At 45.4% G+C, this 14,421-nt stretch overlaps 1 protein-coding gene across 2 annotated transcripts in view; it reads left to right on the top strand.

Moving 5' to 3' along the window:
- The first annotated feature begins 1,134 nt into the window (after positions 1–1,134).
- The window catches only part of usp43b (ubiquitin specific peptidase 43b), a 111,767-nt gene continuing 98,480 nt past the window's right edge, over positions 1,135–14,421 (top strand). The window contains exon 1 of one of the 2 annotated variants that reach the window (XM_015945252.3): positions 1,135–1,994. In XM_015945252.3, coding sequence (XP_015800738.3) covers positions 1,368–1,994 — 627 coding nt within the window. In that variant the 5' untranslated portion in view covers positions 1,135–1,367. Of the gene's footprint in view, positions 1,995–14,381 lie in introns of those variants that run through there. The other variant, XM_054750748.2, reaches the window with a different exon arrangement.

The following is a 14,421-nucleotide window of genomic DNA, read 5'->3' as shown; positions in this document are numbered from 1 at the left end:
TAAATATATTTTTAAACAGTTTCTAAATGCTTTTTTATATTTTTACATATTTTGTTATGGGGAAGCACCTCGTGATTTTTATCTTGAGAGGTGCTATAGAAATGATATTTTCTTCTTCTTCTTCTTCTTCTTTCATCACTGCTTTGGTGGGAGGGGCCGTGACGGGAGTGCACCTGAAGGACCCGTTGCATGCAGCTGCGCCTAACTACCAGTGGGTGGCTCCAAAAACACAAACAATCACTGTACATCACTTTTGGTGAAATTCACATTTTCATCTCTGTTACACGACTCCAAATGTTGAAATTGAAAAAAACATTTAATTTGAACAAATTTAGATGTAAGACAAAATATTGAGATTTATTTCTAAATATAATTTAGAACTTTTTTATTAAATGTGCTTCTAAATCATATTTAAAGAGCAAGTCACTCCAAATCAACAATTTTTTTTGCTGATAAACTATATAAATGAGTGTCTGAGCATGCTGTAGGCAAATGTAGTCAATAATTCGGCATTTTAGTTCTTCTTAGTTAAAATTTAAATATTCTGCCTAAAACTGTCAGTGTTGTGCCGTTGTCAGGTAAAAACTCTGCACTGCATTTGAATTTAAATCTGCCACCGCTATTGGCTAAAAGGTATGCTATGATGTAATCTGGTACATTATGATGTCACAATGTTGTGAGTGTGCGTGTGCGTGTGTGTGTGTGTGTGTATATTTGTTAGTGGCTCCGCCCTCTCGGTCTGCTAGGCAACAGCATTTGTTGCATTTTTCAAACAGGAAGTGGGAGCGGAGTAATACTCTGATAGGGGGTGACTTGCTCTTTAAACTCTGACTAGATAACGGGCTCCTCTTAAACACAAGTAAACAGTTTCAAAACAAGGAAACGCAAACATTAAAGTCGGTGACGTTTTGAAAGGATGAATGAGTTTTACGTAATCAGACGCTCCTTTACAACTAAATTCAGATCTGTGCGCAGCTCTGTTATCCCACGCGCACGCGCGTGTGTGCGCAGCCCTGTTATTCCACGCGCACGCGTTTGTGTGCGCACGCAGCCAGTCGCTCCCAGGCGAAGTTGAGGCTGCAGCTCTCGTGCAGGACAGGACTCTGCTGCTGCTGCTGCTGACAGCTTTAATGACCGCCTTCAGTAGGTGCTGGGATGGATCATGAGGAGGGCTTTCTGGCAGAGGCGTGTGGAAGAACAGCGAGCTGTTGTGTCTCCTGGCTCCGCGATGGTGGCACCTCCGTGCGCTTTCTCCTTCCTTCCATCCGGACGAGGGACGCAGGCGGAGAAGTGAGCCACTGGCGTCGACATTTACCCGAATCTCAGCCTGAGAACAGCCCGGCAAGGGGGTGAACCCCGGCGGAGCCATGGAGAAGCAGAGCAGGGTGAAGGAGGAAGCGACGAAGGAAGCGAAGCGCCGAGAGAAGAAGCCAAAACCCGGCAAGCTTTTCCGCAAGAGATCCCTGAAGTCGTTGGGGAGCTTCATGAACAGGATCGTGAAAACTTTGGGTACTTTCACGCATTTTGGAGACGCTGACGCGCAGGACGCGGAGGAGGACGACGGGGGGTTTGGAGATGGCGCACCTTGCACGCTCAGCGCCAGCGCGGGAACCATCAAGGACGACGCACAGCCAGCGACGTGGGACCGGGGGGCGAAGACACCCCCTAGCACGTCCTCCTCGCTGTGCGCCGGCAGAGACAAACTCCTGTACCGGTACGGAGACAGAATCCCCGGGGTGCTGGGGCTGAAGAACCACGGAAACACCTGCTTCATGAACGCGGTGGTTCAGTGTCTGAGCAACACCGACCTGCTGGCGGAGTACCTGGGCCTGGATAGGTACCGGATGGACCTGGCTCGGGGCAGAACCAGGAACGGACTGGTGGTCGGGGACGAGACGCGCCAGGTGAAGGGAGAGGTGACGGAGCAGCTGGCATCTCTGGTCAGGGCTCTGTGGACCCTGAGGTACACCCCCCAGCTGTCCGTGGACTTCAAGGTAAACCCCTTAAAGCTGCAGCAGCCACCCACTCGGGTCACCATCATCCCAAAGCTGCTGCTGGGATGCTGAAGATGCACCAGTGGCGTGTCCAGATCTTTTAAAATGGGGTGGCCCAAGTGAAGCACAACTTTGTGCATGGGTGGCACCAATGGTTATGCTTTTCTTGTTTTACCCCCAAGCCTTTTGTGGACAATGAAAAACTTGTTTAAAGGTAAATTAGTGTGTTGGCACCTGGGGTGGCCAATCAGATTCCAAGGGTGGCATGTGCTACCCCAGGCCACTCCCTGGACATGCCCCTGAGATGCACTTAGTCCTGTTTCAGGTGGCCTCCTGCAGCCTGCCTGCTAGGTGATAAGAGGTCAGTCAGGGCACAGGTTCAGAGGGCGCCCAAATCAAACACAACACCGGGCTTCAGGAGGAGGAAAGTCCTCTGATCTGGAAGATTAAGTTTATGTGAAAAGTAACTTAGAACCTGATGACTTCAGACGGAGCGGAAATCATTCAAGATGGCCGCCACATCAGACCAGCATCAAAAATAAACAAAAAAGGCACAAATTCTGGCAAGTTCACAGTTATTAAGCATAAATGTGGTGTCGTAGTAGCTGGGAGGAATAAAACGTCTCTGACTCCATCAGCCTTACAGATGTTGAGCTGATGTTTGGTACAGCTGGCTAGTTTCTGTCCCAAACGCCGTAGGAGATCGGTCTCGCCACGCTCCTGTAGCCTCAGCAGCTCTACCATTGGCCCGAACCACTTTATGTCTAGCCAATCACAGCGCTCTACGTTTGTAGAGAGACGCTGGGCGGGCTCAGCACCAGACGGAGAAAAACCACAAAGATGGCGTCGGCTCAGAAACGGCTTTGGCGCCAACTCTGGTCTTGGGCTTTTCTGTGAAACACGAGCAGAAAGGACAATCTCGCTTCTTCTCTGACGGCGCACGGCGGACTGATTTCCAACTCGAGTTAGGACGACACATTGGGAAGTGCTGCTTTTGTTCACTAGGAGGACGTCTGAACGGGTCTCTGTTGTTACTGAGAGCAAACGATAGCAAAGAGGAGATGATTAGCTTCATAATCTGTCCTCCTCCTGGATGAAAACAGACCCTCGGGCTTCCAGAGACGCCGGTCAGGCCGGGAATGCGCTCGTGGCCGACTGCGGCCATTTGCTCTGGGTTCCTCTGAGCTTCGGTGCGAGGCGACGACTAGATAAGGAACTCACAACGGGTTTATTCTCAGGAACGCCGACTGCTCGGCAAGAATGGGCACGGGAATAACCGGACTTGTTTTCTTCGTCGCAGAAAAGTTTAGCTGAGGTGGCGAGTGAAAGTCGTCGCAGCACGAAACGCCGTAAAGCTTGGTTTATGCTTGGCGCATTCACTTTCCGTGCGGTGATGCGGCTCGCGGATGGAACGCGCTTCACAACTTGCAGCGTTTATGGTTCATGCGGCTCATCTCTGCGGTGAGCCAATATTCTCCCAAACTGTAGGGGGCAGCATGGAGCTCTATAGCATGCATCCAACACTACACCGTAGTAGAAGTAGAAATTACTGTTTACAACACGGCATTCCAGCATTTTTAACAGCGTTCTCGTCTTTTCCGACAGTGCGAGCTATTTCTCTCCAAGAATTATTAACAACATGTTGATCACGGTGATCTCTGAGAGCTGAAACATACAAATGTCTGTATTTACGAACCTCTGCCGTACTAGTTCTTGCCGGTCCGCCATGTTTTTCCGCATCCGTCCGTCCGCGTGGTTAGAAATTGTCCGAGGTGCGCGTTGTGGAAATTCTGGGCCGTGCGGAGGTGCGGTGGAGGGGCGCGGTTGTTAAAATGACGCAACTTTTCCGCGCGGAGCCGTGCGGACCTCGCGGACGCGTCAAGCATAAACCAACCTTAACGGTCTCTGATGCAGAGAATGGATGGGACTCTACTTTCCTCCTCTGTCGTTGCGCTCGGCCTGCATGTCCACCTGCACGCCTCAGCACAAGCAGCTCCTCACATCTCAGCTAGACCAACAGACAGGTTCAAATGAAAGCGCTAAACATTGTGCTTTGTGTGCGGTGAGATGTTTCCTGCAGGGATGCACGCACACACACACATGCATGCACGTGCACTGCTGCTCCCCTTGGCAGCTCTGTGACCATGAAGAGGCCCCGAGTTTGTGCAGCTCAAGTCCTCTGAAATTGCCAGTTGAGTAGTTCTGCGGCTGCCTGGAAGGAGGATTATGGGATGATTAGATGGCCGTGGGGCTCGTCCCCAGCTGCAGGAACAGAAAAGCAACACAAAGCTGCACTAAAGACTGGTCCTTATTTAAGTTGCTCTATTAATTTGTCGACTTTCTAAGTCGATGACATGATGCTGACCTCTGAAAGTCATGGGATTTCTGCTTAGAGCTCCTTAAGGCTCCGCTAAAGCAGAAAGATTAACCCATTAAGGAGTGCTGTGACCTGTAAACGTGGGAAAAGGTGTCGAGTGTCTGGCATCAGGTCCTGGTGGGCTGGGGGAACGCTTCACACCGCCGCGGTTTACGCTGGATGCTCAACTTTAGATTCTGCTGAATGCGTTTGTCGTTTCGTGCGACCTCACTGTTAAACGTGTGCAGATCGTCTCTGTTGACCAAAGCGCTTCAAAGCAGCCTCGTAACAGGTCAGACTCCTGCGGAGGAAAAGAAGAAAGCCCGCAGAGACGAGTCTTAAAATATTCTTGCCACATTTGTTTGGCTTTTAAAGCTGAGCTCTGAGATCTGCCGAAGTGGGGCTCGGTAAAAAGGTTATGAAAAACTAACACCTTACCTGTTGTAGAGTCAGCCGAGCCTCAGTTGGTAGCAACAGATTAGTTTGGACTCGATTGATAGGCTAACAGCTAGGGCTGTGCATGTTTTTATTTGGACTCCAGCTGCTGATGATCACAGAAACAACGTCATTGTTATAAAATGATTATTACTGAAACTATTTAGTTATAATCCACGTTACAAGGATGCTTTCACAGGTCCGTGCCTTTTAAGGGATGCACAACTGGATGTTTTCAGACATCGGCACACAAATGTGGGCAAGACGTAGTGTGTGTCAAAAATACACGTTTCCCATTATTTTCTATTTAAAGTTATGTAAAAAGTCTCCACGTGGTGTTATTTCCTAAAGCCAGAACTCCAGAAAACCCCTTTTGATTGCTTGTGGTGCATTATGGGTAGTACATGACCAATCTGACTTGGGCTAACACACTGGTGTAGATCAGGGGTGCCCAATCCTGGTCCTGGAAGGCCAGTATCCAGCTGGTTTAGTGCTTTTTCTGCTCCAACACACTTGATTCAGTGGTGAAATCACCTCAGCAGCAGCTCATCAGGCTCTGCGGACGCCTGTTAATCATCTGCTGATTGAAATCAGGTGTGTTGAAGAAGAGTTAAAACTAACCGACCCTCTGGGACCGGTACTGGGCACCCCTGCTGTAGACGCAGCACCAGTCCAGCAATCTCCCGCTCCATTTTCCCCTCATAAGTGAACACGATTCTCGGAGTCGGACCTCATCCCTGACCCGGAAAAGGCCCTCTACCCTTTTTCGTCTCGAGACCACGGTCTCGGATAGAAAATGATCATTTCCTGATAACGATACAGCACCGTTGTATTTCCACGTGGAAGAGCGAGCTAAATCAAGACCAACACTCACACTCTTCCACTTTGTCGGGTGGTGTTTCCTTCTAGTAAAGGTCGTTGTCTGGAAACCAAACGAGTTCAGAGGTCGCTGTGTTTTCTCCTCCTCTCGCCGTAGCCCGTCTCTCAGAGGGAGCAGCAGGAGGCAGCTGCAGCTCACGTCCAGCCTGTCCATCACTTTCACGCACGGGTGTCCAAACTCGCCAAGGTCGAAATCATTCGGTCCACAGGTGTGTGATTTCCTCACTGCTCAACGAAAGGCGTCGTGTTTTTGAAAGTCTGAAGACAAAACAGATAAAAATGTTGATCTGCATCAAAAGTCTGCAGCAGAGGGCCAGACAGAAACCTCTCAGGACCACAGGCGGCCCACGGGACCAACTTTGAGCCATGCCTGCTGTAACGTGTGGGAAAACTGCAGATTTGTCTCACGACATCCTCACAATGACCAGTTCTACCACGCTGCCCCTCATTCGGAGGTGAAAGCCTCAGTTTTGTTTCCTTTTTTGGAGCGGCACGAGGTCAGTTTGTTGTTTTTTAAAACGTGAAGCTGAGAGGGAAGCTTGCCGGGCCGGAGGACGGAGCAGTTTATGGTCATGGCTCAATAAAGACGCGATCGATACAACCTCATTCTTCTCGTCGCTAGCAAACTGCACACGTTAAACGGGTAGGAGCTAACGTTTACAGCAGTCCTGCTGTAATGGAGGGTTTAAATATTCACAGCCATATAAATATATGTATTCTGTCTTCTGTTAAACGGTTACACGCGCGTCAGAGTGACCATTACGCCGCAGACGGGCTTTTCCTCAGCTGTAATTATGTCACAGAGACAATTGCCACCTTCAGAGAGCTGATGGTAATCACCGTTATTGCTCCGCTGTAATGACCGGCTGCAGAGCGGGTCACCGTTTACACGGCTGCAACGCCACAACAACTCAGCCGGGACCGATGCTGCAGGAGCGTGGGGTTTTAACGGGCTGCTGCAGCAAGATGAGACCGAGTCGGTGTGGAAATAAATCGCTTTATTGAGACTACACAGATGTTTAAAGAGCAAGTTCACTGAGAAAAGCTTTTTTTACTTATTGGTTTTGAAATATGATCACAGGCTGAACATGAAAATAGTCTCCTACACCTATCTCCTGCATTAGCTGCTGATAGAAAATAGTCTCCTACACCTATCTCCTTCATTAGCTTCTGATAGAAAACAGTCTCCTACACCTATCTCCTGCATTAGCTTCTGATAGAATATAGTCTCCTACACCTATCTCCTGCATTAGCTTCTGATAGAAAACAGTCTCCTGCACCTATCTCCTGCATTAGCTTCTGATAGAAAACAGTCTCCTACACCTATCTCCTGCATTAGCTTCTGATAGAAAACAGTCTCCTACACCTATCTCCTGCATTAGCTTCTGATAGAAAACAGTCTCCTGCACCTATCTCCTGCATTAGTTTCTGATAGAAAACAGTCTCCTACACCTTTCTCCTGCATTAGTTTCTGATAGAAAACAGTCTCCTACACCTTTCTCCTGCATTAGTTTCTGATAGAAAACAGTCTCCTACACCTATCTCCTGCATTAGTTTCTGATAGAAAACAGTCTCCTACACCTTTCTCCTGCATTAGCTTCTGATAGAAAACAGTCTCCTACACCTATCTCCTGCATTAGTTTCTGATAGAAAACAGTCTCCTACACCTTTCTCCTGCATTAGTTTCTGATAGAAAACAGTCTCCTACACCTATCTCCTGCATTAGTTTCTGATAGAAAACAGTCTCCTACACCTTTCTCCTGCATTAGTTTCTGATAGAAAACAGTCTCCTACACCTATCTCCTGCATTAGTTTCTGATAGAAAACAGTCTCCTACACCTTTCTCCTGCATTAGCTTCTGATAGAAAACAGTCTCCTACACCTATCTCCTGCATTAGTTTCTGATAGAAAACAGTCTCCTACACCTATCTCCTGCATTAGTTTCTGATAGAAAACAGTCTCCTACACCTATCTCCTGCATTAGCTTCTGATAGAAAACAGTCTCCTACACCTTTCTCCTGCATTAGTTTCTGATAGAAAACAGTCTCCTACACCTTTCTCCTGCATTAGTTTCTGATAGAAAACAGTCTCCTACACCTATCTCCTGCATTAGTTTCTGATAGAAAACAGTCTCCTACACCTATCTCCTGCATTAGTTTCTGATAGAAAACAGTCTCCTACACCTATCTCCTGCATTAGTTTCTGATAGAAAACAGTCTCCTACACCTATCTCCTGCATTAGCTTCTGATAGAAAACAGTCTCCTACACCTATCTCCTGCATTAGTTTCTGATAGAAAACAGTCTCCTACACCTTTCTCCTGCATTAGTTTCTGATAGAAAACAGTCTCCTACACCTATCTCCTGCATTAGTTTCTGATAGAAAACAGTCTCCTACACCTTTCTCCTGCATTAGTTTCTGATAGAAAACAGTCTCCTACACCTATCTCCTGCATTAGTTTCTGATAGAAAACAGTCTCCTACACCTTTCTCCTGCATTAGTTTCTGATAGAAAACAGTCTCCTACACCTATCTCCTGCATTAGCTTCTGATAGAAAACAGTCTCCTACACCTATCTCCTGCATTAGTTTCTGATAGAAAACAGTCTCCTACACCTATCTCCTGCATTAGTTTCTGATAGAAAACAGTCTCCTACACCTATCTCCTGCATTAGCTTCTGATAGAAAACAGTCTCCTACACCTATCTCCTGCATTAGTTTCTGATAGAAAACAGTCTCCTACACCTTTCTCCTGCATTAGTTTCTGATAGAAAACAGTCTCCTACACCTATCTCCTGCATTAGTTTCTGATAGAAAACAGTCTCCTACACCTTTCTCCTGCATTAGTTTCTGATAGAAAACAGTCTCCTACACCTATCTCCTGCATTAGTTTCTGATAGAAAACAGTCTCCTACACCTTTCTCCTGCATTAGCTTCTGATAGAAAACAGTCTCCTACACCTATCTCCTGCATTAGTTTCTGATAGAAAACAGTCTCCTACACCTATCTCCTGCATTAGTTTCTGATAGAAAACAGTCTCCTACACCTATCTCCTGCATTAGCTTCTGATAGAAAACAGTCTCCTACACCTATCTCCTGCATTAGCTTCTGATAGAAAACAGTCTCCTGCACCTATCTCCTGCATTAGTTTCTGATAGAAAACAGTCTCCTACACCTTTCTCCTGCATTAGTTTCTGATAGAAAACAGTCTCCTACACCTTTCTCCTGCATTAGCTTCTGATAGAAAACAGTCTCCTACACCTATCTCCTGCATTAGTTTCTGATAGAAAACAGTCTCCTACACCTTTCTCCTGCATTAGCTTCTGATAGAAAACAGTCTCCTACACCTATCTCCTGCATTAGCTTCTGATAGAAAACAGTCTCCTACACCTATCTCCTGCATTAGTTTCTGATAGAAAACAGTCTCCTACACCTAACTCCTGCATTAGCTTCTGATAGAAAATAGTCTCCTACACCTATCTCCTGCATTAGCTTCTGATAGAAAACAGTCTCCTACACCTATCTCCTGCATTAGCTTCTGATAGAAAACAGTCTCCTACACCTATCTCCTGCATTAGCTTCTGATAGAAAATAGTCTCCTACACCTATCTCCTGCATTAGCTTCTGATAGAAAACAGTCTCCTACACCTATCTCCTGCATTAGCTTCTGATAGAAAACAGTCTCCTACACCTATCTCCTGCATTAGCTTCTGATAGAAAACAGTCTCCTACACATATCTCCTGCATTAGCTTCTGATAGAAAACAGTCTCCTACACCTATCTCCTGCATTAGCTTCTGATAGAAAACAGTCTCCTACACCTATCTCCTGCATTAGCTGCTGATAGAAAATACTCTCCTACACCTATCGCCTGCATTAGCTGCTGATAGAAAACAGTCTCCTACACCTATCTCCTGCATTAGCTTCTGATAGAAAATTAGTCTCCTACACCTATCTCCTGCATTAGCTTCTGATAGAATATAGTCTCCTACACCTATCTCCTGCATTAGCTTCTGATAGAAAATAGTCTCCTACACCTATCTCCTGCATTAGCTTCTGATAGAAAATAGTCTCCTACACCTATCTCCTGCATTAGTTTCTGATAGAAAACAGTCTCCTACACCTATCTCCTGCATTAGCTTCTGATAGAAAACAGTCTCCTACACCTATCTCCTGCATTAGCTTCTGATAGAAAATAGTCTCCTACACCTATCTCCTGCATTAGCTTCTGATAGAAAATAGTCTCCTACACCTATCTCCTGCATTAGCTTCTGATAGAAAACAGTCTCCTACACCTATCTCCTGCATTAGTTTCTGATAGAAAACAGTCTCCTACACCTATCTCCTGCATTAGCTTCTGATAGAAAACAGTCTCCTACACCTATCTCCTGCAGTAGCTTCTGATAGAAAATAGTCTCCTACACCTATCTCCTGCATTAGTTTCTGATAGAAAATAGTCTCCTACACCTATCTCCTGCATTAGCTTCTGATAGAAAACAGTCTCCTACACCTATCTCCTGCATTAGCTTCTGATAGAAAACAGTCTCCTACACCTATCTCCTGCATTAGCTTCTGATAGAAAACAGTCTCCTACACCTATCTCCTGCATTAGCTTCTGATAGAAAACAGTCTCCTACACCTATCTCCTGCATTAGCTTCTGATAGAAAACAGTCTCCTACACCTATCTCCTGCATTAGCTTCTGATAGAAAACAGTCTCCTACACCTATCTCCTGCATTAGCTTCTGATAGAAAACAGTCTCCTACACCTATCTCCTGCATTAGCTGCTGATAGAATATAGTCTCCTACACCTATCTCCTGCATTAGCTTCTGATAGAATATAGTCTCCTACACCTATCTCCTGCATTAGCTTCTGATAGAAAATAGTCTCCTACACCTATCTCCTGCATTAGCTTCTGATAGAAAACAGTCTCCTACACCTATCTCCTGCATTAGCTTCTGATAGAAAACAGTCTCCTACACCTATCTCCTGCATTAGCTTCTGATAGAAAACAGTCTCCTACACCTATCTCCTGCATTAGCTTCTGATAGAAAACAGTCTCCTACACCTATCTCCTGCATTAGCTTCTGATAGAAAACAGTCTCCTACACCTATCTCCTGCATTAGCTTCTGATAGAAAACAGTCTCCTACACCTATCTCCTGCATTAGCTTCTGATAGAAAACAGTCTCCTACACCTATCTCCTGCATTAGCTTCTGATAGAAAACAGTCTCCTACACCTATCTCCTGCATTAGCTTCTGATAGAAAACAGTCTCCTACACCTATCTCCTGCATTAGCTTCTGATAGTAAATAGTCTCCTACACCTATCTCCTGCATTAGCTTCTGATAGAAAATAGTCTCCTACACCTATCTCCTGCATTAGCTTCTGATAGAAAACAGTCTCCTACACCTATCTCCTGCATTAGTTTCTGATAGAAAACAGTCTCCTACACCTATCTCCTGCATTAGCTTCTGATAGAAAACAGTCTCCTACACCTATCTCCTGCATTAGCTTCTGATAGAAAACAGTCTCCTACACCTATCTCCTGCATTAGCTTCTGATAGAAAATTAGTCTCCTACACCTATCTCCTGCATTAGCTTCTGATAGAAAATAGTCTCCTACACCTATCTCCTGCATTAGCTTCTGATAGAAAATTAGTCTCCTACACCTATCTCCTGCAGTAGCTTCTGATAGAAAACAGTCTCCTACACCTATCTCCTGCATTAGTTTCTGATAGAAAACAGTCTCCTACACCTATCTCCTGCATTAGCTTCTGATAGAAAACAGTCTCCTACACCTATCTCCTGCATTAGCTTCTGATAGAAAATAGTCTCCTACACCTATCTCCTGCATTAGTTTCTGATAGAAAACAGTCTCCTACACCTATCTCCTGCATTAGCTTCTGATAGAAAACAGTCTCCTACACCTATCTCCTGCATTAGCTTCTGATAGAAAATAGTCTCCTACACCTATCTCCTGCATTAGTTTCTGATAGAAAACAGTCTCCTACACCTATCTCCTGCATTAGCTTCTGATAGAAAACAGTCTCCTACACCTATCTCCTGCATTAGCTTCTGATAGAAAATAGTCTCCTACACCTATCTCCTGCATTAGCTTCTGATAGAAAACAGTCTCCTACACCTATCTCCTGCATTAGCTTCTGATAGAAAATTAGTCTCCTACACCTATCTCCTGCATTAACTTCTGATAGAAAATAGTCTCCTACACCTATCTCCTGCATTAGCTGCTGATAGAATATAGTCTCCTACACCTATCTCCTGCATTAGCTTCTGATAGAAAATAGTCTCCTACACCTATCTCCTGCATTAGCTTCTGATAGAATATAGTCTCCTACACCTATCTCCTGCATTAGCTTCTGATAGAAAACAGTCTCCTACACCTATCTCCTGCATTAGCTTCTGATAGAAAACAGTCTCCTACACCTATCTCCTGCATTAGCTTCTGATAGAAAACAGTCTCCTACACCTATCTCCTGCATTAGTTTCTGATAGAAAACAGTCTCCTACACCTATCTCCTGCATTAGCTTCTGATAGAAAACAGTCTCCTACACCTATCTCCTGCATTAGCTTCTGATAGAAAATTAGTCTCCTACACCTATCTCCTGCATTAGCTTCTGATAGAAAATAGTCTCCTACACCTATCTCCTGCATTAGCTGCTGATAGAATATAGTCTCCTACACCTATCTCCTGCATTAGCTTCTGATAGAAAATAGTCTCCTACACCTATCTCCTGCATTAGCTTCTGATAGAATATAGTCTCCTACACCTATCTCCTGCATTAGCTTCTGATAGAAAACAGTCTCCTACACCTATCTCCTGCATTAGCTTCTGATAGAAAACAGTCTCCTACACCTATCTCCTGCATTAGCTTCTGATAGAAAACAGTCTCCTACACCTATCTCCTGCATTAGCTTCTGATAGAAAACAGTCTCCTACACCTATCTCCTGCATTAGCTTCTGATAGAAAACAGACGGTGAAACTCTAGGATTAGAGAATCCTGACAGATCTACGTCACACTGTCACTAACATTCATGGACTCACCCATCTGACTCACGACGGGGAAGGCTGTTGTTGGTTTAGCGTCCAGGAACTAGCAGAGAATGTCTGTTAGTAGAAGCTAGCCGCTAGCATTAGCAACAAACATTTTCTTCACCCCCTATCGCCTGCTTTAGCTGCAGGAATGTTGTAGACGGGTCAGGTTGGGTCAGCAAAAGCCACACAGATCACGTCACACTGAAAATTAGCCTTCATGGACCCACCCATCTTTGCTTGCAACGGGGAGGCATTCATTTAGCACGCAGGAGAGAGCAGAGCGCGTCTCCGCTAGTAGAAGTTAATCATTAGCAGTAGCAGCTCAACCACACAGGCTTGTGTTATCTATGCAGATAAAACATCAACATTGCAAAGCAAATTGAGTTAGTGGTGGAGTCGTGTTGCCGTTAGCCAATCAGAGGAGAGACATCTCGATATCAGGAAATAAGACTCTAAATCCTGCCTTGTTCAGCTCCCTTCTGCTCTGGCTCACTTCTACTTCCTGAAACAGGAGCACCAGAGCTTTATTTTTTCACAGAGTTCGACTCTCAGTGCATTTGTTTCTCCTAGAGACCACTGCAGATGTGCTGAAAACCTAGTGAGCTTGGTCTTTTAACCTTGTCCTATACAGAATAGTAACTTACCTGTTGAGCTATAATGTAATAGAGCTACTTTTGAACGGTTTCAACATTTTATAATGAGATTCTATTGAAAGGTAATGAACAACCTCAGTTTGGAGAAACAACGTCATCTGGCTCGTTTTACAGCTGATGCAAAAACCTGCTGGGGTTATTTAATCGGCTCGCTCGCTGAATTCCTGCTGGAACAGAAAGAACAGCTTCTGCTCTTTTTTGTGCTTCTAAACACTACAAGTTGGTTAAATTCCTGGATGATAAAAAGCTGACGGCAGTTCCATAAAATGGGAGGAAATAAAAAAAAACGGGGTTGATCTAACACAGAAGCAATCCACTTTAGTCTAGCTGTATTCGGACTAGCAGTTAGCTCATCAGTCCTGTTGGAACTTAACTCATTTTCTCCTAACTGAGGTTGTTCACTAAGCTATTTATAGCATGTAAGATATTAATAGTTCCCAACCTTTCCATCCTTTTGTTATCTGCGCCACTTCATCCTCAGCGAGGTTGTGGCTAGCTGGTGTCTAACTCCGGCCGTCACCAGGTGGGTGGCAGCGGACATCTTGGACAGGTCACCAGTCACACTCACTCACACCTAGTTAACACCAGTTAACCAGACATGCAGGTTTTTGGTCTGTGGGAGGAAACCCATTCAGGCATGCAGAGATCATGCTAACTCCATACAGACAGGTGGGTTTTAAACCTGCAACCTTCATGTTGTGAGAACAGAACTGAATTTCAGATTGTCTAAAATATAACTGTAAGGGTTTTCAAAACTGCCTTTGTGCTTAAATATTGTCCAGATTTACTCTACATCAGTCGTTAATGTGCTGAGCAGTTACACTCTCCTCAAGGACATCTGTGTTCTGAGTCAGTATTTCAGACCATGTTCCCGAGAACCTGAACGTCTCCGCTCAGCCTCAGCATCAGAGCTCCTACCTCGGGTTTGGGTGTGCACGCTGTGAGATGTATCGCACTGATAAGTGATTAGCGTCTGCTGCTGTTCCTTTCACCAGAGTGTCTCATCGCTGCCTCTTCTTCTTCCTCAGGCTGTCAGCTGCAGTTCATC

The sequence above is a fragment of the Nothobranchius furzeri genome, chromosome 12 (genome assembly GCF_043380555.1).
Source record: "Nothobranchius furzeri strain GRZ-AD chromosome 12, NfurGRZ-RIMD1, whole genome shotgun sequence".
Classification (NCBI taxonomy): domain Eukaryota; kingdom Metazoa; phylum Chordata; class Actinopteri; order Cyprinodontiformes; family Nothobranchiidae; genus Nothobranchius; species Nothobranchius furzeri.
The sequence above is the reverse complement of the archived record's forward strand: the minus strand, read 5'-3'. Positions and strand labels throughout refer to the sequence as shown.